Below are 27,873 nucleotides of genomic sequence, written 5' to 3' on the forward strand. Positions count from 1 at the left end.
AACAGGGATGTAAACAAAAGTGTGCACAAAATTGGACTGAAATAAGCTTTTTGTGCGTATGGAAAATGTCTGATCTTTTATTTCAGCTCATGAAACATGGGACCAGCACTTTTCATTTTTATTTTTGTTCAGTGTAGTATCCTCAAATAAATGTACAGTGGATTGAACTTAACCAATGTCTTATTGAGGATTTGAATGTGCTCTCTAGCAACTTCATATGTGCAAGGCTTCTTGGGGCCCAATGAACATACTAAGAAAACCAAACATGACTAGGTTATAATGACCTAAATACGAGAAACACCATCTCTGTGTTTACAACAAAACATCTGCAAAAAACTAACAACAAAAATAAGTGGAGACTTTTGATGTTTATTAATTCTGACATGCACTGCTGTCAATTAGAAAGGTATGGGAGTTACATTTCAAGTTGATTCCATGTCTTATCTTGTGCCAACACTAGATGGTGTAGAGATCTTTGATAGTAACAATATTCAAAACAAAACCTCAAAATGCATGACAAAATAAGACAATACAATTCAGCAAAATAAAACCAATATTTAAAAATGCTAAATTAATTATTTAATCTATAAACAAAACATTCAATTGTCTTCGGTCAATCCCAATGACGATATCATATTCTAGTAATACACACATCAACAAAAATTATACATGTAACAGTGCAGGGACTGGTTCAACTGGCTTCCGCCAAAGAATCGACCGGCATGAGGAATATGTTGTAAACTCCCACCAGCCATGCTTGCACCAAACCAATGCTTTTACATGCATGAGAGGGAGTGAACAAGTGCACACCTCCGGGGAGGGGCAGAGAACCAAAACGCCGCCTTAAGCTCTCATATAGAGGGGACATTGTGACTTTGGGGGGAGGGGGTTATAACTCCCCCTTTTCATATTTGCCATTCTTATCCCCCTTCACCTGGGCGTTCGGGGCCCGTTTAACCCCCAGGTTTGGGCTTGGTTTTGGGCCATCCTCCTTGGTGACCTCTGTCCCGGGACAGGGCTGCATGGACTGAACGATGTGCTGCAGTGTCCAGTGTTCCTCCTGCAGTGTGTGGTCGTCAAGGGTAAACTGACCCTGTTTGGTCCGGATCAGCTTCCTCACGTGGGCACACGACGAGAGCGCTTTTCCCAGGTCATCCACCAAGCTTCTGATATAAAATCCACCACCGCATTCAACATCAAGAGTGAAGAGGGGGGGAGTGAAGTCCTGCAGCGACAGGTTATACACTGTGACCGGCCGTGCAGGTTTGGCTTCCACTTCGTGGCCTTGCTTCAGCAGGACAGACAGACGCTTGCCATCCTTCTTCAGTGCAGAGTACAGTGGAGGAACCTGCATGATGTCCCCAGTGAACTGCTTCAACTTCTCCTCAAAGGCTTCCCTGGTAATGTGATCATAGAGCTTCTCATGAACCACATTGCCTGTGGCGTCAAGGGTGTCTGTTGCTTTTCCCAACTCTCCAACAGCCATGTATTTCTTTGAACCAGCAAGCATAGTACTAAGCATCTTTGTTCCATTTCCAATCCCAACAACGAGCACACCAGAGGCTGCGCTATCCAGAGTCCCGCCATGCCCCATTTTCAGAGCTTGCTTCTTCCTTTTTCTGGGATTAGGATCTTTCACACCGGCCTCTTTGAGGAGAGCCTCTTTTAATGAGTTTAAAACATCAGCAGACGTAGGTCCTTCCTTTTTATAAATGGCAAAAAGTCCATTTAAAGATTGTAGTTTTGATAAAGAATGTTTAGGCACAGCTACGTAAGTTACTGTACCAGCCATGCTTGCTTTCCAAAACAATGAGGCGCGAGTTGATGACGCATTTTTACTGAAAACACTTCCGTTTACAAATGCGTCATCATCGATGACTACCAGAAATGTATCAAAACATTAGCTAGTTAGCTGGCTACGCACCTGTGTATCCTCCCAGCTAAAATAATACTACACACTACACTATGTCAAATAATATCAATTGATTATACACATGTTTGGATAGCTGTGCTTTTCGTTATCGTTAGGCAGTTCGCTAGCTAGCTATATTCCAAAATATTCAACTGTCTGCGTTCGAAGAGGTAGACAAACGAGCTGTGTGGGAGGAGGCCAAAACCAGGACAAGAGCGAAGTCGGAGAGCCCGCTTGACACCTGAGGGGAGGACATTGAAACGGTAACATGCTACCTAGCGTTATGCTTGCAGCTATTTGGAAGCTTGCCAGCTAGCTAGAGTTTACTATTTTTCCTGTATCTTTACTTCAGTGCAACTGTCAAATCAAACGATGTAGCAAGCTAGCCCCTGTTCTTTTATCCAAACATTGTGCTAGTTAACTACAGGTTGGGAAACACTGTTTACAGGAGAGTAGACCAGCAACACACCTCAGTCACTGTTTATAGTAGTAGTCCGGCAACACCCCTCAATCACTGTTTACAGTAAGTAGAGTAGACTGGCAACAACCCTCAATCACTGTTTACAGTAGAGTAGACCAGCAACACCCCTCAATCACTGTTTGTACTAGTAGACTGGCAACACCCCTGAATCACTATTTATAGTAGTAGACCGGCAACCCCCCTCAAATGAACCTCCTCCATCTGCTTCCCCCACCCAAACTATTGATGTCTTGGAACTTGTGCATTCTCCCCCCGGCCAGCCGCAGTCCGGCCTGAGACACGGGTAGCAGGATAGGGAAGCAGAGCGGAGAGGCCGCCGCCACAGCGGGGCCGGCGGACAAGATGGCGGGCAGCCCCGAGAAGAGTGTCTCAGCGCAGGAGTGGAAGGAGCAGGGCAACCGCCTCTTCCTCAGCCGCAAGTACCAGGAGTCGGCCGCCTGCTACAGCAAAGCCATCGTAAGGACAAGGGGTTGGGAGAAGTGGGGAAGAGCGATAAAGAAACAGAGAGTGTGGAGTGTGTGTGCCCCAAATTGAGGTAGTGCCCCAAATTGTAACTTTGCATAATGAGTAACTTCACTCCGAGACATAGAAAGTCAGCTGTTGCTTGTAGCGAAGAGTGTGAGTGTGTGTGTGTGTGTGTGTGTGTGTGTGTGTGTGTGTGTGTGTGTGTGTGTGTGTGTGTGTGTGTGTGTGTGTGTGCAAGCGTGGCATACTTAGGAATGGGATAAGGGTGTGAGAAAGGGGGAGAGAAATAGTGAATAATGTGTTTGTCCCCAGAAGCGGAACCCCTCAGTGTCTGTGTACTACACCAACCGGGCACTGTGCCACGTGAAGCTGCAGCAACACGACAAGGCCCTGGCCGACTGCAAGCAGGCGCTGGAGCTGGACCCCCAGTCAGTCAAGGCCCTCTTCTTCCTGGGTCAGTGTCACCTGGAGATGGAGAACTACGACGAAGCCATCGGCAACCTGCAGAGAGGTGGGCTGGGGACCTAGGTGGCAATCAAGGGTCCAGACACAGAGGTGCATCTCACTAGTCGAAATAGGCCTCCGTAGTCCCCCTGTCCCATAGGCCTCCTGTCTTCTCTCCTTCATCTGTACTCAATTTAAAGAGCTGGACAAGTGTCAAAAGACATTCCCAATATACGTCTACCAGGTAGTGTTCAACAGTCTTTGGATTTCAGATCGGTGTAGATTAAAAAAAATATATATATATTTTACCTTTATTTAACCAGGTAAGCTAGTTGAGAACAAGTTCTCATTTACAACTGCGACCTGGCCAAGATAAAGCAAAGCAGAGCGACACAAACAACACAGAGTTACACATGGAATAAACAAGATTAAGGAGAGGAAATTAAGAGGTAGCTACTAGACTATTGAAATGGAGATGAGGAGAGGAAGCTATAGACTATTGAGATGGAGAGGAGATGAGGAGAGGAAGCTACTACTAGACTATTGAGATGAAGGAGAGGAAGCTATAGACTATTGAGATGGAGATGAGAGGAAGCTACTAGACTATTGAGATGGAGATGAGAGGAAGCTACTAGACTATTGAGATGAAGGAGAGGAAGCTATAGACTATTGAGATGAAGGAGAGGAAGCTATAGACTATTGAGATGAAGGAGAGGAAGCTATAGACTATTGAGATGAAGGAGAGGAAGCTATAGACTATTGAGATGGAGGAGAGGAAGCTACTAGACTATTGAGATGGAGATGAGGAGAGGAAGCTACTAGACTATTGAGATGGAGAGGAAGCTACTAGACTATTGAGATGAGAGGAAGCTACTAGACTATTGAGATGAGAGGAAGCTACTAGACTATTGAGATGAAGGAGAGGAAGCTATAGACTATTGAGATGAAGGAGAGGAAGCTATAGACTATTGAGATGAAGGAGAGGAAGCTATAGACTATTGAGATGAAGGAGAGGAAGCTATAGACTATTGAGATGGAGGAGAGGAAGCTACTAGACTATTGAGATGGAGATGAGGAGAGGAAGCTACTAGACTATTGAGATGGAGAGGAAGCTACTAGACTATTGAGATGAGAGGAAGCTACTAGACTATTGAGATGAGAGGAAGCTACTAGACTATTGAGATGAGGAGAGGAAGCTACTAGACTATTGAGATGAGGAGATGAGGAGAGGAAGCTACTAGACTATGGAGATGAGGAGAGGAAGCTACTAGACTATGGAGATGAGGAGAGGAAGCTACTAGACTATTGAGATGAGGAGAGGAAGCTACTAGACTATTGAGATGAAGGAGAGATGAGAGGAAGCTACTATACTATTGAGATGAGGAGAGGAAGCTACTAGACTATGGAGATGAGGAGAGGAAGCTACTAGACTATGGCGATGAGGAGAGGAAGCTACTAGACTATTGAGATGAGGAGAGGAAGCTACTAGACTATTGAGATGAGGAGAGGAAGCTACTAGACTATTGAGATGAAGGAGAGGAGATGAGGAGAGGAAGCTACTAGACTATTGAGATGAGGAGAGGAAGCTACTAGACTATTGAGATGAGGAGAGGAAGCTACAAGACTATTGAGATGAGAGGAACCTACTTCAGACTATTGAGATGAGGAGATGAGGAGAGGAAGCTACTAGACTATTGAGATGAAAGAGAGGAGATGAGGAGAAGAAGCTACTAGACTATTAAGATGAAGGAGAGGAGATGAGGAGAGGAAGCTACTTGACTATTGAGATGAGGAGATGAGGAGAGGAAGCTACTAGACTATTGTGATGAAGGAGAGGAGATGAGGAGAGGAAGCTACTAGACTATTGAGATGAGGAGAGGAAGCTACTAGACTATTGAGATGAGGAGAGGAAGCTACGAGACTATTGCAATGAAGGAGAGGAGATGAGGAGAGGAAGCTAATAGACTATTGAGATGAAGGAGAGGCGATGAGGAGAGGAAGCTACTAGACTATTGAGATGAGGAGAGGAAGCTACGAGACTATTGAGATGAGGAGAAGCTACTAGACTATTGAGATGAAGGAGAGGAGATGAGGAGAGGAAGCTAATAGACTATTGAGATGAAGGAGAGGAGAGGAAGCTACTAGACTATGGAGATGAGGAGAGGAAGCTACGAGACTATTGAGATGAGGAGAGGAAGCTACGAGACTATTGAGATGAGGAGAGGAAGCTACGAGACTATTGAGATGAGGAGAGGAAGCTACGAGACTATTGAGATGAGGAGAGGAAGCTACTAGACTATTGAGATGAGGAGAGGAAGCTACTAGACTATTGAGATGGAGATGAGGAGAGGAAGCTACTAGACTATTGAGATGAAGGAGAGGAGATGAGAGGAAGCTACTATACTATTGAGATGAGGAGAGGAAGCTACTATACTATTGAGATGAGGAGAGGAAGCTACTAGACTATTGAGATGAGGAGAGGAAGCTACTAGACTATTGAGGAGAGGAAGCTACTAGACTATTGAGATGAGGAGAGGAAGCTACTAGACTATTGAGATGAGGAGAGGAAGCTACTAGACTATTGAGATGAGGAGAGGAAGCTACTAGACTATTGAGATGAGGAGAGGAAGCTACTAGACTATTGAGATGAGGAGAGGAAGCTACTAGACTATTGAGATGAGGAGAGGAAGCTACTAGACTATTGAGATGAGGAGAGGAAGCTACTAGACTATTGAGATGAGGAGAGGAAGCTACTAGACTATTGGGATGGAGGAGATGAGGAGAGGAAGCTACTATACTATTGAGATGAAGGAGAGGAGATGAGGAGAGGAAGCTACTAGACTATTGAGATGAAGGAGAGGAGATGAGGAGAGGAAGCTACTAACTATGGAGATGAGGAGAGGAAGCTACTAGACTATGGAGATGAGGAGAGGAAGCTACTAGACTATTGAGATGAAGGACAGGAGATGAGGAGAGGAAGCTACTAGACTATTGAGATGAGGAGAGGAAGCTACTAGACTATTGAGATGAGGAGAGGAAGCTACTAGACTATTGAGATGAGGAGAGGAAGCTACTAGACTATTGAGATGAGGAGAGGAAGCTACTAGACTATTGAGATGAGGAGAGGAAGCTACTAGACTATTGAGATGAGGAGAGGAAGCTACTAGACTATTGAAATGAGGAGAGGAAGCTACTGGACTATTGAGATGAGAGGAACCTACTTCAGACTATTGAGATGAGGAGATGAGGAGAGGAAGCTACTAGACTATTGAGATGAAAGAGAGGAGATGAGGAGAGGAAGCTACTAGACTATTGAGATGAGGAGATGAGGAGAGGCAGCTACTAGACTATTGTGATGAAGGAGAGGAGATGAGGAGAGGAAGCTACTAGACTATTGAGATGAGGAGAGGAAGCTACTAGTCTATTGAGATGAGGAGAGGAAGCTACTAGACTATTGAGAGGAGATGAGGAGCGGAAGCTACTAGACTATTGAGATGAGGAGAGGAAGCTACTAGACTATGGAGATGAGATGAGGAGAGGAAGCTACTAGACTATTGCGATGAAGGAGAGGAGATGAGGAGAGGAAGCTAATAGACTATTGAGATGAAGGAGAGGAGATGAGGAGCGGAAGCTACTAGACTATTGAGATGAGGAGAGGAGATGAGGAGAGGAAGCTACTAGACTATTGAGATGAAGGAGAGGAGATGAGGAGAGGAAGCCACTAGACTATTGAGATGAAGGAGAGGAGGAGAGGAAGCTACTAGACTATTGAGATGAGGAGAGGAAGCTACTAGACTATTGAGATGAAGGAGAGGAGATGAGGAGAGGAAGCTACTAGACTATGGAGATGAGGAGAGGAAGCTACTAGACTATGGAGATGAGGAGAGGAAGCTACTGGACTATTGAGATGAGGAGAGGAAGCTACTAGACTATTGAGATGAAGGAGAGGAGATGAGGAGAGGAAGCTACTAGACTATTGAGATGAGGAGAGGAAGCTACTAGACTATTGAGATGGAGATGAGGAGAGGAAGCTACTAGACTATTGAGATGAAGGAGAGGAGATGAGAGGAAGCTACTATACTATTGAGATGAGGAGAGGAAGCTACTATACTATTGAGATGAGGAGAGGAAGCTACTAGACTATTGAGATGAGGAGAGGAAGCTACTAGACTATTGAGATGAGGAGAGGAAGCTACTAGACTATTGAGATGAGGAGAGGAAGCTACTAGACTATTGAGATGAGGAGAGGAAGCTACTAGACTATTGAGATGAGGAGAGGAAGCTACTAGACTATTGGGATGGAGGAGATGAGGAGAGGAAGCTACTAGACTATTGAGATGAAGGAGAGGAGATGAGGAGAGGAAGCTACTAGACTATTGAGATGAAGGAGAGGAGATGAGGAGAGGAAGCTACTAACTATGGAGATGAGGAGAGGAAGCTACTAGACTATTGAGATGAGGAGAGGAAGCTACTAGACTATTGAGATGAGGAGAGGAAGCTACTAGACTATTGAGATGAGGAGAGGAAGCTACTAGACTATTGAGATGAGGAGAGGAAGCTACTAGACTATTGAGATGAGGAGAGGAAGCTACTAGACTATTGAGATGAGGAGAGGAAGCTACTAGACTATTGAGATGAGGAGAGGAAGCTACTAGACTATTGAGATGAGGAGAGGAAGCTACTAGACTATTGAGATGAGGAGAGGAAGCTACTAGACTATTGAGATGAGGAGATGAGGAGAGGAAGCTACTAGACTATTGAGATGAAAGAGAGGAGATGAGGAGAGGAAGCTACTAGACTATTGAGATGAGGAGAGGAAGCTACTAGACTATTGAGATGAGGAGAGGAAGCTACTAGACTATTGAGAGAGGAGATGAGGAGAGGAAGCTACTAGACTATTGAGATGAGGAGAGGAAGCTACTAGACTATTGGAGATGAGGAGAGGAAGCTACTAGACTATTGGAGATGAGGAGAGGAAGCTACTAGACTATTGAGATGAAGGAGAGGAGATGAGGAGAGGAAGCTACTAGACTATTGAGATGAGAGGAGATGAGGAGAGGAAGCTACTAGACTATTGGAGATGAGGAGAGGAAGCTACTAGACTATTGAGAGGAGATGAGGAGAGGAAGCTACTAGACTATTGAGATGAGGAGAGGAAGTACAGACTATTGAGATGAGGAGAGGAAGCTACTAGACTATATGAGATGAGGAGAGGAAGCTACTAGACTATTGAGATGAAGGAGAGGAAGGAGATGAGGAGAGGAAGCTACTAGACTATTGAGATGAAGGAGAGGGCAAGATGAGGAGAGGAAGCTACTAGACTATTGAGATGAGGAGAGGAAGCTACAGACTATTGAGATGAGGAGAGGAAGCTACTAGACTATTGAGATGAGGAGATGAGGAGAGGAAGCTACTAGACTATTGAGATGGAGGAGAGGAAGCTACTAGACTATTGCGATGAAGGAGAGGAGATGAGGAGAGGAAGCTAATAGACTATTGAGTTGAAGGAGAGGAGATGAGGAGAGGAAGCTACTAGACTATTGAGATGAGGAGAGGAAGCTACGAGACTATTGAGATGAGGAGAGGAAGCTACGAGACTATTGAGATGAGGAGAGGAAGCTACTAGACTATTGAGATGAGGAGAGGAAGCTACTAGACTATTGAGATGAGGAGAGGAAGCTACTAGACTATTGGAGATGAGGAGAGGAAGCTACTAGACTATTGAGATGAAGGAGAGGAGATGAGGAGAGGAAGCTACTAGACTATTGAGATGAGGAGAGGAAGCTACTAGACTATTGAGATGAAGGAGATGAGGAGAGGAAGCTACTAGACTATTGGAGATGAGGAGAGGAAGCTACTAGACTATTGAGATGAGGAGAGGAAGCTACTAGACTATTGAGATGAGGAGAGGAAGCTACTAGACTATTGAGATGAGGAGAGGAAGCTACTAGACTATTGGAGATGAGGAGAGGAAGCTACTAGACTATTGAGATGAGGAGAGGAAGCTACTAGACTATTGGAGATGAGGAGAGAGGAAGCTACTAGACTATTGAGATGAGGAGAGGAAGCTACTAGACTATTGAGATGAGGAGAGGAAGCTACTAGACTATTGAGATGAGGAGAGGAAGCTACTAGACTATTGAGATGAGGAGAGGAAGCTACTAGACTATTGAGATGAGGAGAGGAAGCTACTAGACTATTGAGATGAGGAGAGGAAGCTACTAGACTATTGAGATGAGGAGAGGAAGCTACTAGACTATTGAGATGGAGGAGATGAGGAGAGGAAGCTACTAGACTATTGAGATGAAGGAGAGGAGATGAGGAGAGGAAGCTACTAGACTATTGAGATGAGGAGAGGAAGCTACTAGACTATGGAGATGAGGAGAGGAAGCTACTAGACTATTGAGATGAGGAGATGAGGAGAGGAAGCTACTAGACTATTGAGATGAGGAGAGGAAGCTACTAGACTATTGAGATGAGGAGAGGAAGCTACTAGACTATTGAGATGAGGAGAGGAAGCTACTAGACTATTGGAGATGAGGAGAGGAAGCTACTAGACTATTGAGATGGGAGATGAGGAGAGGAAGCTACTAGACTATTGAGATGAGAAGAAGATGAGGAGAGGAAGCTACTAGACTATTGAGATGAGGAGATGAGGAGAGGAAGCTACTAGACTATTGAGATGAGGAGATGAGGAGAGGAAGCTACTAGACTATTGAGATGAAGGAGAGGAGATGAGGAGAGGAAGCTACTAGACTATTGAGATGAGGAGAGGAAGCTACTAGACTATTGGAGATGAGGAGAGGAAGCTACTAGACTATTGGAGATGAGGAGAGGAAGCTACTGGACTATTGAGATGAGGAGAGGAAGCTACTAGACTATGGAGATGAGGAGAGGAAGCTACGAGACTATTGAGATGAGGAGAGGAAGCTACTAGACTATTGAGATGAAGGAGAGGAAGCTACTAGACTATTGAGATGAGGAGAGGAAGCTACTAGACTATTGAGATGAGGAGAGGAAGCTACTAGACTATTGAGATGAGGAGAGGAAGCTACTAGACTATTGAGATGAGGAGAGGAAGCTACTAGACTATTGGGATGAGGAGATGAGGAGAGGAAGCTACTAGACTATTGAGATGAAGGAGAGGAGATGAGGAGAGGAAGCTACTAGACTATTGGGATGGAGGAGATGAGGAGAGGAAGCTACTAGACTATGGAGATGAGGAGAGGAAGCTACTAGACTATGGAGATGAGGAGAGGAAGCTACTAGACTATTGAGATGAAGGAGAGGAGATGAGGAGAGGAAGCTACTAGACTATTGAGATGAGGAGAGGAAGCTACTAGACTATTGGAGATGAGGAGAGGAAGCTACTAGACTATTGAGAGATGAGGAGAGGAAGCTACTAGACTATTGGAGGAGATGAGGAGAGGAAGCTACTAGACTATTGAGATGAGGAGAGGAAGCTACTAGACTATTGAGATGAGGAGAGGAAGCTACTAGACTATTGGAGATGAGGAGAGGAAGCTACTAGACTATTGAGATGAAGGAGAGATGAGAGGAAGCTACTAGACTATTGAGATGAGGAGAGGAAGCTACTAGACTATTGAGATGAGGAGAGGAAGCTACTAGACTATTGAGATGAGGAGAGGAAGCTACTAGACTATTGAGATGAGGAGAGGAAGCTACTAGACTATTGAGATGAGGAGAGGAAGCTACAAGACTATTGAGATGAGAGGAGATGAGGAGAAGAAGCTACTAGACTATTAAGATGAAGGAGAGGAGATGAGGAGAGGAAGCTACTAGACTATTGAGATGAGGAGGAGAGGAAGCTACTAGACTATTGAGATGAGGAGAGGAAGCTACTAGACTATTGAGATGAGGAGAGGAAGCTACTAGACTATTGAGATGAGGAGGAGAGGAAGCTACTAGACTATTGAGATGAGGAGAGGAAGCTACTAGACTATTGGAGATGAGGAGAGGAAGCTACTAGACTATTGAGATGAAGGAGAGGAAGCTACTAGACTATTGAGATGGAGATGAGGAGAGGAAGCTACTAGACTATTGAGATGGGAGGAGGAGAGGAAGCTACTAGACTATTGGAGATGAAGGGAGATGAGGAGAGGAAGCTACTAGACTATTGAGATGAGGAGAGGAAGCTACTAGACTATGGAGATGAGGAGAGGAAGCTACTAGACTATGGAGATGAGGAGAGGAAGCTACTAGACTATTGAGATGAGGAGAGGAAGCTACTAGACTATTGAGATGAGGAGATGAGGAGAGGAAGCTACTAGACTATTGTGATGAAGGAGAGGAGATGAGGAGAGGAAGCTACTAGACTATTGAGATGAGGAGAGGAAGCTACTAGACTATTGAGATGAGGAGAGGAAGCTACTAGACTATGGAGATGAGGAGAGGAAGCTACTAGACTATTGAGATGAAGGAGAGGAGATGAGGAGAGGAAGCTACTAGACTATTGAGATGAGGAGAGGAAGCTACTAGACTATTGAGATGAGGAGAGGAAGCTACTAGACTATTGAGATGAGGAGAGGAAGCTACTAGACTATTGAGATGAGGAGAGGAAGCTACTAGACTATTGAGATGAGGAGAGGAAGCTACTAGACTATTGAGATGAGGAGAGGAAGCTACTAGACTATTGGGATGAGGAGATGAGGAGAGGAAGCTACTAGACTATTGAGATGAAGGAGATGAGGAGAGGAAGCTACTAGACTATTGAGATGAAGGAGAGGAGATGAGGAGAGGAAGCTACTAGACTATTGAGATGAGGAGAGGAAGCTACTAGACTATGGAGATGAGGAGAGGAAGCTACTAGACTATTGAGATGAAGGAGAGGAGATGAGGAGAGGAAGCTACTAGACTATTGAGATGAGGAGAGGAAGCTACTAGACTATTGAGATGAGGAGAGGAAGCTACTAGACTATTGAGATGAGGAGAGGAAGCTACTAGACTATTGAGATGAAGGAGAGGAGATGAGGAGAGGAAGCTACTAGACTATTGAGATGAGGAATGAGGAGAGGAAGCTACTAGACTATTGAGATGAGGAGAGGAAGCTACGAGACTATTGAGATGAGGAGAGGAAGCTACGAGACTATTGAGATGAGGAGAGGAAGCTACTAGACTATTGAGATGAGGAGAGGAAGCTACTAGACTATTGAGATGGAGATGAGGAGAGGAAGCTACTAGACTATTGAGATGAAGGAGAGGAGATGAGAGGAAGCTACTATACTATTGAGATGGAGAGGAGATGAGGAGAGGAAGCTACTACTAGACTATTGAGATGAAGGAGAGGAAGCTATAGACTATTGAGATGGAGATGAGAGGAAGCTACTAGACTATTGAGATGGAGATGAGAGGAAGCTACTAGACTATTGAGATGGAGGAGAGGAAGCTACTAGACTATTGAGATGAAGGAGAGGAAGCTACTAGACTATTGAGATGAAGGAGAGGAAGCTACTAGACTATTGAGATGAGGAGAGGAAGCTACTAGACTATTGAGATGAGGAGAGGAAGCTACTAGACTATTGGAGATGAGGAGAGGAAGCTACTAGACTATTGAGATGAGGAGAGGAAGCTACTAGACTATTGAGATGAGGAGAGGAAGCTACTAGACTATTGAGATGAGGAGAGGAAGCTACTAGACTATGGAGATGAGGAGAGGAAGCTACTAGACTATTGAGATGAAGGAGAGATGAGAGGAAGCTACTATACTATTGAGATGAGGAGAGGAAGCTACTAGACTATGGAGATGAGGAGAGGAAGCTACTAGACTATTGAGATGAGGAGAGGAAGCTACTAGACTATTGAGATGAAGGAGAGGAGATGAGGAGAGGAAGCTACTAGACTATGGAGATGAGATGAGGAGAGGAAGCTACTAGACTATTGAGATGAAGGAGAGGAGATGAGGAGAGGAAGCTACTAGACTATTGAGATGAGGAGATGAGGAGAGGAAGCTACTAGACTATTGAATGAGATGAGGAGAGGAAGCTACTAGACTATTGAGATGAGGAGAGGAAGCTACTAGACTATTGCGATGAAGGAGAGGAGATGAGGAGAGGAAGCTACTAGACTATTGAGATGAGGAGAGGAAGCTACTAGACTATTGAGATGAGGAGAGGAAGCTACTAGACTATTGAGATGAGAGGAGATGAGGAGAGGAAGCTACTAGACTATTGAGATGAGGAGAGGAAGCTACTAGACTATTGGAGATGAGGAGAGGAAGCTACTAGACTATTGAGATGAGGAGAGGAAGCTACTAGACTATTGAGATGAGGAGAGGAAGCTACTAGACTATTGGAGATGAGGAGAGGAAGCTACTAGACTATTGAGATGAGGAGAGGAAGCTACTAGACTATTGAGATGAAGGAGAGGAGATGAGGAGAGGAAGCTACTAGACTATTGAGATGAAGGAGAGGAGATGAGGAGAGGAAGCTACTAGACTATGGAGATGAGGAGAGGAAGCTACTAGACTATTGAGATGAGGAGAGGAAGCTACTAGACTATTGAGATGAGGAGATGAGGAGAGGAAGCTACTAGACTATTGAGATGAGGAGAGGAAGCTACTAGACTATTGAGATGAGGAGAGGAAGCTACTAGACTATTGAGATAGGAGATGAGGAGAGGAAGCTACTAGACTATTGGAGGAGATGAGGAGAGGAAGCTACTAGACTATTGAGATGAGAGGAGATGAGGAGAGGAAGCTACTAGACTATTGAGATGAAGGAGAGGAAGCTACTAGACTATTGAGATGAGGAGAGGAAGCTACTAGACTATTGAGATGAAGGAGATGAGGAGAGGAAGCTACTAGACTATTGAGATGAGGAGAGGAAGCTACTAGACTATTGAGATGAGGAGAGGAAGCTACTAGACTATTGGAGATGAGGAGAGGAAGCTACTAGACTATTGAGATGAGGAGAGGAAGCTACTAGACTATTGGAGATGAGGAGAGGAAGCTACTAGACTATTGAGATGAGAGGAGATGAGGAGAGGAAGCTACTAGACTATTGAGATGAAGAGGAGATGAGGAGAGGAAGCTACTAGACTATTGAGATGAGGAGAGGAAGCTACTAGACTATGGAGATGAGGAGAGGAAGCTACTAGACTATGGAGATGAGGAGAGGAAGCTACTAGACTATTGAGATGAAGGACAGGAGATGAGGAGAGGAAGCTACTAGACTATTGAGATGAGGAGAGGAAGCTACTAGACTATTGGAGATGAGGAGAGGAAGCTACTAGACTATTGAGATGAGGAGAGGAAGCTACTAGACTATTGGAGATGAGGAGAGGAAGCTACTAGACTATTGAGAAAGGAGATGAGGAGAGGAAGCTACTAGACTATTGAGATGAAGGAGAAGAGAGGAAGCTACTAGACTATTGGAGATGAGGAGAGGAAGCTACTAGACTATTGAGATGAGGAGAGGAAGCTACTAGACTATTGAGATGAAGGGGAGATGAGGAGAGGAAGCTACTAGACTATTGAGATGAGGAGAGGAAGCTACTAGACTATTGGAAGGAGATGAGGAGAGGAAGCTACTAGACTATTGTGATGAAGGAGAGGAGATGAGGAGAGGAAGCTACTAGACTATTGAGATGAGGAGAGGAAGCTACTAGACTATTGAGATGAGGAGAGGAAGCTACTAGACTATGGAGATGAGGAGAGGAAGCTACTAGACTATTGAGAGGAGATGAGGAGAGGAAGCTACTAGACTATTGAGATGAGGAGAGGAAGCTACTAGACTATTGAGATGAGGAGAGGAAGCTACTAGACTATTGAGATGAGGAGAGGAAGCTACTAGACTATTGAGATGAGGAGAGGAAGCTACTAGACTATTGAGATGAGGAGAGGAAGCTACTAGACTATTGAGATGAGGAGAGGAAGCTACTAGACTATTGGGAGGAGGAGATGAGGAGAGGAAGCTACTAGACTATTGAGATGAAGGAGAGGAGATGAGGAGGGAAGCTACTAGACTATTGAGATGAAGGAGAGGAGATGAGGAGAGGAAGCTACTAGACTATGGAGATGAGGAGAGGAAGCTACTAGACTATGGAGATGAGGAGAGGAAGCTACTAGACTATTGGAGATGAAGGACAGGAGATGAGGAGAGGAAGCTACTAGACTATTGGAGATGAGGAGAGGAAGCTACTAGACTATTGAGATGAGGAGAGGAAGCTACTAGACTATTGGAGATGAGGAGAGGAAGCTACTAGACTATTGAGATGAGGAGAGAGGAAGCTACTAGACTATTGAGATGAGGAGAGGAAGCTACTAGACTATTGGAGATGAGGAGAGGAAGCTACTAGACTATTGAGATGAGGAGAGGAAGCTACTAGACTATTGAGATGAGGAGATGAGGAGAGGAAGCTACTAGACTATTGAGATGAAGAGGAGATGAGGAGAGGAAGCTACTAGACTATTGAGATGAGGAGAGGAAGCTACGAGACTATTGAGATGAGGAGAGGAAGCTACGAGACTATTGAGATGAGGAGAGGAAGCTACTAGACTATTGAGATGAGGAGAGGAAGCTACTAGACTATTGAGATGGAGATGAGGAGAGGAAGCTACTAGACTATTGAGATGAAGGAGAGGAGATGAGAGGAAGCTACTATACTATTGAGATGGAGAGGAGATGAGGAGAGGAAGCTACTACTAGACTATTGAGATGAAGGAGAGGAAGCTATAGACTATTGAGATGGAGATGAGAGGAAGCTACTAGACTATTGAGATGGAGATGAGAGGAAGCTACTAGACTATTGAGATGAAGGAGAGGAAGCTATAGACTATTGAGATGAAGGAGAGGAAGCTATAGACTATTGAGATGAAGGAGAGGAAGCTACTAGACTATTGGAGATGAGGAGAGGAAGCTACTAGACTATTGAGATGGAGGAGAGGAAGCTACTAGACTATTGGAGATGAGGAGAGGAAGCTACTAGACTATTGGAGATGAGGAGAGGAAGCTACTAGACTATTGAGATGAGGAGAGGAAGCTACTAGACTATGGAGATGAGGAGAGGAAGCTACTAGACTATTGAGATGAGAGGAGAGGAAGCTACTAGACTATTGAGATGAGGAGAGGAAGCTACTAGACTATGGAGATGAGGAGAGGAAGCTACTAGACTATTGAGATGAGGAGAGGAAGCTACTAGACTATTAGAGATGAGGAGAGGAAGCTACTAGACTATTGGAGATGAGGAGAGGAAGCTACTAGACTATTGAGTGAAGAGGGAGATGAGGAGAGGAAGCTACTAGACTATTGAGATGAGAGAGGAGAGGAAGCTACTAGACTATTGAGATGAGAGATGAGGAGAGGAAGCTACTAGACTATTGAGATGAGGAGATGAGGAGAGGAAGCTACTAGACTATTGAGATGAAAGAGAGGAGATGAGGAGAGGAAGCTACTAGACTATTGAGATGAGGAGAGGAAGCTACGAGACTATTGAGATGAGGAGAGGAAGCTACGAGACTATTGAGATGAGGAGAGGAAGCTACTAGACTATTGAGATGAGGAGAGGAAGCTACTAGACTATTGAGATGAGGAGAGGAAGCTACTAGACTATTGAGATGAGGAGAGGAAGCTACTAGACTATTGGAGATGAGGAGAGGAAGCTACTAGACTATTGAGATGAGGAGAGGAAGCTACTAGACTATTGAGATGAGGAGGAGAGGAAGCTACTAGACTATTGAGATGAAGGAGAGGAAGCTACTAGACTATGGAGATGAGGAGAGGAAGCTACTAGACTATTGGAGATGAGAGAGGAGATGAGGAGAGGAAGCTACTAGACTATTGAGATGAGGAGAGGAAGCTACTAGACTATTGGAGATGAGGAGAGGAAGCTACTAGACTATTGGATAGGAGATGAGGAGAGGAAGCTACTAGACTATTGGAGATGAGGAGAGGAAGCTACTAGACTATTGAGATGAGGAGAGGAAGCTACTAGACTATTGAGATGAGGAGAGGAAGCTACTGGACTATTGAGATGAGGAGAGGAAGCTACTAGACTATTGAGATGAGGAGATGAGGAGAGGAAGCTACTAGACTATTGAGATGAAGGAGAGGAGATGAGGAGAGGAAGCTACTAGACTATTGAGATGAAAGAGAGGAGATGAGGAGAGGAAGCTACTAGACTATTGAGATGAGGAGAGGAAGCTACGAGACTATTGAGATGAGGAGAGGAAGCTACTAGACTATTGAGATGAGGAGAGGAAGCTACTAGACTATTGAGATGAGGAGAGGAAGCTACTAGACTATTGAGATGGAGATGAGGAGAGGAAGCTACTAGACTATTGAGATGAAGGAGAGGAGATGAGAGGAAGCTACTATACTATTGAGATGAGAGGAGATGAGAGGAAGCTACTATACTATTGAGATGAGGGAGAGGAAGCTACTAGACTATTGGAGATGAAGGAGAGGAAGCTACTAGACTATTGAGATAAGGAGATGGAGAGGAAGCTACTAGACTATTGAGATGGAGATAGGAGAGGAAGCTACTAGACTATTGAGATGAAGGAGAGGAAGCTACTAGACTATTGAGATGAAGGAGAGGAAGCTACTAGACTATTGAGATGGAGGAGAGGAAGCTACTAGACTATTGAGATGGAGGAGAGGAAGCTACTAGACTATTGAGAGATGAGGAGAGGAAGCTACTAGACTATTGAGATGAGGAGAGGAAGCTACTAGACTATTGAGATGAGGAGAGGAAGCTACTAGACTATTGGAGATGAGGAGAGGAAGCTACTAGACTATTGGAGATGAGGAGAGGAAGCTACTAGACTATTGAGATGAAGGAGAGAGAGAGGAAGCTACTAGACTATTGGAGATGAGGAGAGGAAGCTACTAGACTATGGAGATGAGGAGAGGAAGCTACTAGACTATTGAGATGAGGAGAGGAAGCTACTAGACTATTGAGATGAAGGAGAGGAGATGAGGAGAGGAAGCTACTAGACTATGAGGAGATGAGGAGAGGAAGCTACTAGACTATTGAGATGAAGAGGAGATGAGGAGAGGAAGCTACTAGACTATTGAGATGAAGAGGAGATGAGGAGAGGAAGCTACTAGACTATTGAGAGATGAGGAGAGGAAGCTACTAGACTATTGAGATGAAGGAGAGGAGATGAGGAGAGGAAGCTACTAGACTATTGAGATGGAGGAGATGAGGAGAGGAAGCTACTAGACTATTGAGATGAGGAGAGGAAGCTACTAGACTATTGAGATGAGGAGAGGAAGCTACTAGACTATTGGAGATGAGGAGAGGAAGCTACTAGACTATTGAGATGAGGAGAGGAAGCTACTAGACTATTGGAGATGAGGAGAGGAAGCTACTAGACTATTGGAGATGAGGAGAGGAAGCTACTAGACTATTGAGATGAAGGGGAGATGAGGAGAGGAAGCTACTAGACTATTGAGATGAAGGAGAGAGGAAGCTACTAGACTATGGAGATGAGGAGAGGAAGCTACTAGACTATGGAGATGAGGAGAGGAAGCTACTAGACTATTGAGATGAAGGAGGAGATGAGGAGAGGAAGCTACTAGACTATTGAGATGAGGAGAGGAAGCTACTAGACTATTGAGATGAGGAGAGGAAGCTACTAGACTATTGGAGATGAGGAGAGGAAGCTACTAGACTATTGAGATGAGAGGAGGAAGCTACTAGACTATTGAGATGAGGAGATGAGGAGAGGAAGCTACTAGACTATTGAGATGAGGAGATGAGGAGAGGAAGCTACTAGACTATTGAGATGAAAGGAGGAGATGAGGAGAGGAAGCTACTAGACTATTGGAGATGAGGAGAGGAAGCTACTAGACTATTGAGATGAAGGAGAGGAGATGAGGAGAGGAAGCTACTAGACTATTGAGATGAGGAGAGGAAGCTACTAGACTATTGAGATGAGGAGAGGAAGCTACTAGACTATTGAGATGAGGAGAGGAAGCTACTAGACTATTGAGATGAAGGAGAGAGGAGAGGAAGCTACTAGACTATTGAGATGAGGAGAGGAAGCTACTAGACTATTGGAGATGAGGAGAGGAAGCTACTAGACTATTGGAGATGAGGAGAGGAAGCTACTAGACTATTGGAGATGAGGAGAGGAAGCTACTAGACTATTGGAGATGAGGAGAGGAAGCTACTAGACTATTGGGAGATGAGGAGAGGAAGCTACTAGACTATTGAGATGAAGGAGAGGAGATGAGGAGAGGAAGCTACTAGACTATTGAGATGAAGGAGAGGAGATGAGAGAGGAAGCTACTAGACTATTGAGATGAGGAGAGGAAGCTACTAGACTATTGGAGATGAGGAGAGGAAGCTACTAGACTATTGGAGATGAGGAGAGGAAGCTACTAGACTATTGAGATGAGGAGAGGAAGCTACTAGACTATTGAGATGAGGGAGAGGAAGCTACTAGACTATTGAGATGGAGATGAGGAGAGGAAGCTACTAGACTATTGAGATGAAGGAGAGGAGAGGAAGCTACTAGACTATGGAGATGAGGAGAGGAAGCTACTAGACTATGGAGATGAGGAGAGGAAGCTACTAGACTATTGAGATGAAAGGAGAGGAAGCTACTAGACTATTGGAGATGAGGAGAGGAAGCTACTAGACTATTGAGATGAGGAGAGGAAGCTACTAGACTATTGAGATGAGGAGAGGAAGCTACTAGACTATTGAGATGAGGAGAGGAAGCTACTTAGACTATTGAGATGAGGAGATGAGGAGAGGAAGCTACTAGACTATTGAGATGAAAGGGGAGATGAGGAGAGGAAGCTACTAGACTATTGAGATGAGAGATGAGGAGAGGAAGCTACTAGACTATTGAGATGAGGAGAGGAAGCTACTAGACTATTGAGATGAAGAGGAGATGAGGAGAGGAAGCTACTAGACTATTGAGATGAGGAGAGGAAGCTACTAGACTATTGGAGATGAGGAGAGGAAGCTACTAGACTATGGGTGAGATGAGGAGAGGAAGCTACTAGACTATTGAGATGAAGGAGAGAGAGGAAGCTACTAGACTATTGAGATGAGGAGAGGAAGCTACTAGACTATTGGAGATGAGGAGAGGAAGCTACTAGACTATTGGAGATGAGGAGAGGAAGCTACTAGACTATTGAGATAAGGAGATGAGGAGAGGAAGCTACTAGACTATTGAGATGAAGGAGAGGAGATGAGGAGAGGAAGCTACTAGACTATTGAGATGAAGAGAGGAGATGAGGAGAGGAAGCTACTAGACTATTGAGATGAGGAGAGGAAGCTACGAGACTATTGAGATGAGGAGAGAGAAGCTACTAGACTATTGAGATGAAAGAGAGGAGATGAGGAGAGGAAGCTACTAGACTATTGAGATGAGGAGAGGAAGCTACTAGACTATTGAGATGAGGAGAGGAAGCTACTAGACTATTGAGATGAGGAGAGGAAGCTACTAGACTATTGAGATGAGGAGATGAGGAGAGGAAGCTACTAGACTATTGAGATGAGGAGATGAGGAGAGGAAGCTACTAGACTATTGAGATGAGGAGAGGAAGCTACGAGACTATTGAGATGAAGGAGAGGAGATGAGGAGAGGAAGCTACTAGACTATTGCGATGAAGGAGAGGAGATGAGGAGAGGAAGCTACTAGACTATTGAGATGAAAGAGAGGAGATGAGGAGAGGAAGCTACTAGACTATTGAGATGAGGAGAGGAAGCTACGAGACTATTGAGATGAGGAGAGGAAGCTACTAGACTATTGAGATGAGGAGAGGAAGCTACTAGACTATTGAGATGAAGGAGAGGAGATGAGAGGAAGCTACTATACTATTGAGATGGAGAGGAGATGAGGAGAGGAAGCTACTACTAGACTATTGAGATGAAGGAGAGGAAGCTATAGACTATTGAGATGGAGATGAGAGGAAGCTACTAGACTATTGAGATGGAGATAGAGAGGAAGCTACTAGACTATTGAGATGAAGGAGAGGAAGCTACTAGACTATTGAGATGAAGGAGAGGAAGCTACTAGACTATTGAGATGAAGGAGAGGAAGCTACTAGACTATTGAGATGGAGAGAGGAGAGGAAGCTAATAGACTATTGAGATGAAGGGGAGATGAGGAGAGGAAGCTACTAGACTATTGGAGATGAGGAGAGGAAGCTACTAGACTATTGAGATGAGGAGAGGAAGCTACTAGACTATTGAGATGGAGATGAGGAGAGGAAGCTACTAGACTATTGAGATGAGGAGAGGAAGCTACTAGACTATTGAGATGAGGAGAGGAAGCTACTAGACTATTGGAGATGAGGAGAGGAAGCTACTAGACTATTGAGATGAGGAGAGGAAGCTACTAGACTATTGAGATGGGAGATGAGGAGAGGAAGCTACTAGACTATTGAGATGGGAGATGAGGAGAGGAAGCTACTAGACTATTGAGGGAGATGAGGAGAGGAAGCTACTAGACTATTGAGATGAGGAGAGGAAGCTACTAGACTATTGAGATGAAGAGGAGATGAGGAGAGGAAGCTACTAGACTATTGAGATGAAGGAGAGGAAGCTACTAGACTATTGAGATGAGGAGAGGAAGCTACTAGACTATTGGAGGAGATGAGGAGAGGAAGCTACTAGACTATTGAGATGAAGGGAGATGAGGAGAGGAAGCTACTAGACTATTGAGATGAAGGAGAGGAAGCTACTAGACTATTGAGGAGAGGAAGCTACTAGACTATTGAGATGAGGAGAGGAAGCTACTAGACTATTGAGATGAGGAGAGGAAGCTACTAGACTATTGAGATGAGGAGAGGAAGCTACTAGACTATTGAGATGAGGAGAGGAAGCTACTAGACTATTGAGATGAGGAGGAGAGGAAGCTACTAGACTATTGAGATGAAGGAGAGAGATGAGAGGAAGCTACTAGACTATTGGAGATGAGGAGAGGAAGCTACTAGACTATGGAGATGAGGAGAGGAAGCTACTAGACTATTGAGATGAGGAGAGGAAGCTACTAGACTATTGGAGATGAGGAGAGGAAGCTACTAGACTATTGGAGATGAGGAGAGGAAGCTACTAGACTATTGAGATGAGGAGAGGAAGCTACTAGACTATTGAGATGAGGAGAGGAAGCTACTAGACTATTGAGATGAGGAGAGGAAGCTACTAGACTATTGAGATGAGGAGAGGAAGCTACTAGACTATTGAGATGAAGGAGAGGAGATGAGGAGAGGAAGCTACTAGACTATTGAGATGAGGAGAGGAAGCTACTAGACTATGGAGATGAGGAGAGGAAGCTACTAGACTATGGAGATGAGGAGAGGAAGCTACTAGACTATTGAGATGAAAGGAGGATAGGAAGTTACTAGACTATTGAGATGAGGAGAGGAAGCTACTAGACTATTGAGATGAGGAGAGGAAGCTACTAGACTATTGAGATGAGGAGAGGAAGCTACTAGACTATTGAGATGAGAGGAAGCTACTAGACTATTGAGATGAGGAGAGAGAGGAAGCTACTAGACTATTGAGATGAAGAGGGAGATGAGGAGAGGAAGCTACTAGACTATTGGAGATGAAAGGAGATGAGGAGAGGAAGCTACTAGACTATTGGAGATGAGGAGAGGAAGCTACTAGACTATTGAGATGAAGGAGAGGAGATGAGGAGAGGAAGCTACTAGACTATTGGAGATGAGGAGAGGAAGCTACTAGACTATTGAGATGAGGAGAGGAAGCTACTAGACTATGGAGATGAGGAGAGGAAGCTACTAGACTATTGAGGAGATGAGGAGAGGAAGCTACTAGACTATTGGAGATGAGGAGAGGAAGCTACTAGACTATTGAGATGAGGAGAGGAAGCTACTAGACTATTGAGATGAGGAGAGGAAGCTACTAGACTATTGGAGATGAGGAGAGGAAGCTACTAGACTATTGAGATGAGGAGAGGAAGCTACTAGACTATTGAGATGAGGAGAGGAAGCTACTAGACTATTGAGATGAGGAGATGAGGAGAGGAAGCTACTAGACTATTGAGATGAAGGAGAGGAGATGAGGAGAGGAAGCTACTAGACTATTGAGATGAGGAGAGGAAGCTACTAGACTATTGAGATGAGGAGAGGAAGCTACTAGACTATTGAGATGAAGAGGAGATGAGGAGAGGAAGCTACTAGACTATTGAGATGAGGAGAGGAAGCTACTAGACTATTGAGATGAGGAGAGGAAGCTACTAGACTATTGAGGAGAGGAAGCTACTAGACTATTGAGATGAGAGGAAGCTACTAGACTATTGAGATGAGGAGAGGAAGCTACTAGACTATTGAGATGAGGAGAGGAAGCTACTAGACTATTGAGATGAGGAGAGGAAGCTACTAGACTATTGAGATGAGGAGAGGAAGCTACTAGACTATTGAGATGAGGAGAGGAAGCTACAGACTATTGAGATGAGGAGAGGAAGCTACTAGACTATTGAGATGAGGAGAGGAAGCTACTAGACTATTGAGATGGAGATGAGAGGAAGCTACTAGACTATTGAGATGGAGAGGAAGCTAATAGACTATTGAGATGGAGAGGAGATGAGGAGAGGAAGCTACTACTAGACTATTGAGATGAAGGAGAGATGAGAGGAAGCTACTATACTATTGAGATGAGGAGAGGAAGCTACTAGACTATTGAGATGAGGAGAGGAAGCTACTAGACTATTGAGAGGAGATGAGGAGCGGAAGCTACTAGACTATTGAGATGAGGAAAGGAGATGAGGAGAGGAAGCTACTAGACTATGGAGATGAGATGAGGAGAGGAAGCTACTAGACTATTGAGAGATGAGGAGAGGAAGCTACTAGACTATTGAGATGAAGGAGAGGAGATGGAGAGGAAGCTACTAGACTATTGAGATGAGGAGAGGAAGCTACTAGACTATTGAGATGAGGAGAGGAAGCTACTAGACTATTGAGATGAGGAGAGGAAGCTACTAGACTATTGAGATGAGGAGAGGAAGCTACTAGACTATTGAGATGAGGAGAGGAAGCTACTAGACTATTGGAGATGAGGAGAGGAAGCTACTAGACTATTGGAGATGAGGAGAGGAAGCTACTAGACTATTGGAGATGAGGAGAGGAAGCTACTAGACTATTGGGGAGATGAGGAGAGGAAGCTACTAGACTATTGAGATGAGAGGAGAGGAAGCTACTAGACTATTGAGATGAGGAGAGGAAGCTACTAGACTATTGAGATGAGGAGAGGAAGCTACTAGACTATTGAGATGAAGGAGAGGAGATGAGGAGAGGAAGCTACTAGACTATGGAGATGAGGAGAGGAAGCTACTAGACTATGGAGATGAGGAGAGGAAGCTACTAGACTATTGAGATGAAGGAGATGAGGAGAGGAAGCTACTAGACTATTGAGATGAGGAGAGGAAGCTACTAGACTATTGGAGATGAGGAGAGGAAGCTACTAGACTATTGAATGAGGAGAGGAAGCTACTAGACCTATTGAGATGAGAGATGAGGAGAGGAAGCTACTAGACTATTGAGATGAGGAGAGGAAGCTACTAGACTATTGGAGATGAGGAGAGGAAGCTACTAGACTATTGAGATGAGGAGAGGAAGCTACTAGACTATTGAGATGAGGAGAGGAAGCTACTAGACTATTGGAGATGAGGAGAGGAAGCTACTAGACTATTGAGATGAAGAGGAGATGGAGAGGAAGCTACTAGACTATTGAGATGAGGAGAGGAAGCTACTAGACTATTGAGATGAGGAGAGAGGAAGCTACTAGACTATTGGAGATGAGGAGAGGAAGCTACTAGACTATTGAGATGAGGAGAGGAAGCTACTAGACTATTGGAGATGAGGAGAGGAAGCTACTAGACTATTGAGATGAAGGAGAGGAGATGAGGAGAGGAAGCTACTAGACTATTGAGATGAGGAGAGGAAGCTACTAGACTATTGAGATGAGGAGAGGAAGCTACTAGACTATTGGAGATGAGGAGAGGAAGCTACTAGACTATTGGAGATGAGGAGAGGAAGCTACTAGACTATTGAGATGGAGATGAGGAGAGGAAGCTACTAGACTATTGAGATGAGGAGAGGAAGCTAAGACTATTGAGATGAGGAGATGAGGAGAGGAAGCTACTAGACTATTGAGATGAGGAGAGGAAGCTACTAGACTATTGGAGATGAGGAGAGGAAGCTACTAGACTATTGGAGATGAGATGAGGAGAGGAAGCTACTAGACTATTGAGATGAAGGAGAGGAGATGAGGAGAGGAAGCTACTAGACTATTGAGATGAGGAGAGGAAGCTACAGACTATTGAGATGAGGAGAGGAAGCTACTAGACTATTGAGATGAGGAGAGGAAGCTACTAGACTATTGGAGATGAGGAGAGGAAGCTACTAGACTATTGGAGATGAGGAGAGGAAGCTACTAGACTATTGAGATGAGGAGAGGAAGCTACTTCAGACTATTGAGATGAGGAGATGAGGAGAGGAAGCTACTAGACTATTGAGATGGAGATGAGAGGAAGCTACTAGACTATTGAGATGAAGGAGAGGAAGCTACTAGACTATTGAGATGGAGAGGAGAAGAGGAGAGGAAGCTACTAGACTATTGAGATGGAGATGAGAGGAAGCTACTAGACTATTGAGATGAAGGAGAGGAAGCTATAGACTATTGAGATGAAGGAGAGGAAGCTATAGACTATTGAGATGAAGGAGAGGAAGCTATAGACTATTGAGATGAAGGAGAGGAAGCTATAGACTATTGAGATGAAGGAGAGGAAGCTATAGACTATTGAGATGGAGGAGAGGAAGCTACTAGACTATTGAGATGGAGATGAGGAGAGGAAGCTACTAGACTATTGAGATGAGAGGAAGCTACTAGACTATTGAGATGAGGAGAGGAAGCTACTAGACTATTGAGATGAGGAGAGGAAGCTACTAGACTATTGAGATGAGGAGAGGAAGCTACTAGACTATGGAGATGAGGAGAGGAAGCTACTAGACTATGGAGATGAGGAGAGGAAGCTACTAGACTATGGAGATGAGGAGAGGAAGCTACTAGACTATTGAGATGAGGAGAGGAAGCTACTAGACTATTGAGAGATGAGGAGAGGAAGCTACTAGACTATTGAGATGAAGGAGAGATGAGAGGAAGCTACTATACTATTGAGATGAGGAGAGGAAGCTACTAGACTATTGAGATGAGGAGAGGAAGCTACTAGACTATGGAGATGAGGAGAGGAAGCTACTAGACTATGGAGATGAGGAGAGGAAGCTACTAGACTATTGAGATGAGGAGAGGAAGCTACTAGACTATTGAGATGAGGAGAGGAAGCTACTAGACTATTGAGATGAGGAGAGGAAGCTACTAGACTATTGAGATGAGAGAGGAAGCTACTAGACTATTGAGATGAGGAGATGAGGAGAGGAAGCTACTAGACTATTGAGATGAAAGAGAGAAGATGAGGAGAGGAAGCTACTAGACTATTGAGATGAAAGGGAGGAGATGAGGAGAGGAAGCTACTAGACTATTGAGATGAGGAGATGAGGAGAGGAAGCTACTAGACTATTGAGATGAGGAGAGGAAGCTACTAGACTATTGGAGATGAGGAGAGGAAGCTACTAGACTATGGAGATGAGGAGAGGAAGCTACTAGACTATTGAGATGAGGAGATGAGGAGAGGAAGCTACTAGACTATTGAGATGAGGAGAGGAAGCTACTAGACTATTGGAGATGAGGAGAGGAAGCTACTAGACTATTGAGATGAGGAGATGAGGAGAGGAAGCTACTAGACTATTGAGATGAGAGGAGATGAGGAGAGGAAGCTACTAGACTATTGAGATGAGAGAGAGAGGAAGCTACTAGACTATGGAGATGAGGAGAGGAAGCTACTAGACTATTGAGATGAAGGAGAGGAGATGAGGAGAGGAAGCTACTAGACTATTGAGATGAAGGAGAGGAGATGAGGAGAGGAAGCTACTAGACTATTGAGATGAGGAGAGGAAGCTACTAGACTATTGAGATGAGGAGAGGAAGCTACTAGACTATTGAGATGAGGAGAGGAAGCTACTAGACTATTGGAGATGAGGAGAGGAAGCTACTAGACTATTGAGATGAGGAGAGGAAGCTACTAGACTATTGAGATGAGGAGAGGAAGCTACTAGACTATTGAGATGAGGAGAGGAAGCTACTAGACTATTGAGATGAGGAGAGGAAGCTACTAGACTATTGAGATGAGGAGAGGAAGCTACTAGACTATTGGAGATGAGGAGAGGAAGCTACTAGACTATTGGAGATGAGGAGAGGAAGCTACTAGACTATTGGAGATGAGGAGAGGAAGCTACTAGACTATTGGAGATGAGGAGAGGAAGCTACTAGACTATTGAGATGAGGAGAGGAAGCTACTAGACTATTGAGATGAGGAGAGGAAGCTACTAGACTATTGAGATGAGGAGAGGAAGCTACTAGACTATTGAGATGAGGAGAGGAAGCTACTAGACTATTGGAGATGAGGAGAGGAAGCTACTAGACTATTGAGATGAGGAGATGAGGAGAGGAAGCTACTAGACTATTGAGATGAAAGAGAGAAGATGAGGAGAGGAAGCTACTAGACTATTGA

At 44.4% G+C, this 27,873-nt stretch overlaps 2 protein-coding genes across 3 annotated transcripts in view; one reads left to right on the forward strand and one right to left on the reverse strand.

Moving 5' to 3' along the window:
- Window positions 1–349: 349 nt before the first annotated feature.
- LOC106601936 (probable tRNA pseudouridine synthase 1) lies at window positions 350–1,838 on the reverse strand. The gene has a single exon (XM_045715709.1). It carries the CDS (start codon window positions 1,790–1,792, stop codon window positions 890–892), a length of 903 nt encoding a protein of 300 aa, XP_045571665.1. The 5' UTR covers window positions 1,793–1,838; the 3' UTR covers window positions 350–889.
- Window positions 1,839–1,873: 35 nt separating this feature from the next.
- The window catches only part of LOC106593034 (E3 ubiquitin-protein ligase CHIP), a 65,588-nt gene continuing 39,588 nt past the window's right edge, over window positions 1,874–27,873 (forward strand). The window contains exons 1-3 of one of the 2 annotated variants that reach the window (XM_045715711.1): window positions 1,874–2,175; window positions 2,654–2,849; window positions 3,174–3,369. In XM_045715711.1, the coding sequence (XP_045571667.1) occupies window positions 2,736–2,849; window positions 3,174–3,369 (310 nt within the window). In that variant the 5' untranslated portion in view covers window positions 1,874–2,175; window positions 2,654–2,735. Of the gene's footprint in view, window positions 2,176–2,653; window positions 2,850–3,170; window positions 3,370–27,873 lie in introns of both variants that reach the window. The other variant, XM_045715710.1, reaches the window with a different exon arrangement.

This window comes from Salmo salar, chromosome ssa03 (genome assembly GCF_905237065.1).
Source record: "Salmo salar chromosome ssa03, Ssal_v3.1, whole genome shotgun sequence".
Lineage (NCBI taxonomy): Eukaryota > Metazoa > Chordata > Actinopteri > Salmoniformes > Salmonidae > Salmo > Salmo salar.

Coding starts and splice junctions, on each gene's coding strand:
- LOC106601936 (XM_045715709.1), bottom strand. CDS start 1,792: ATGGCTGGTACAGTAACTTACGTAGCTGTGCCTAAACATTCTTTATCA.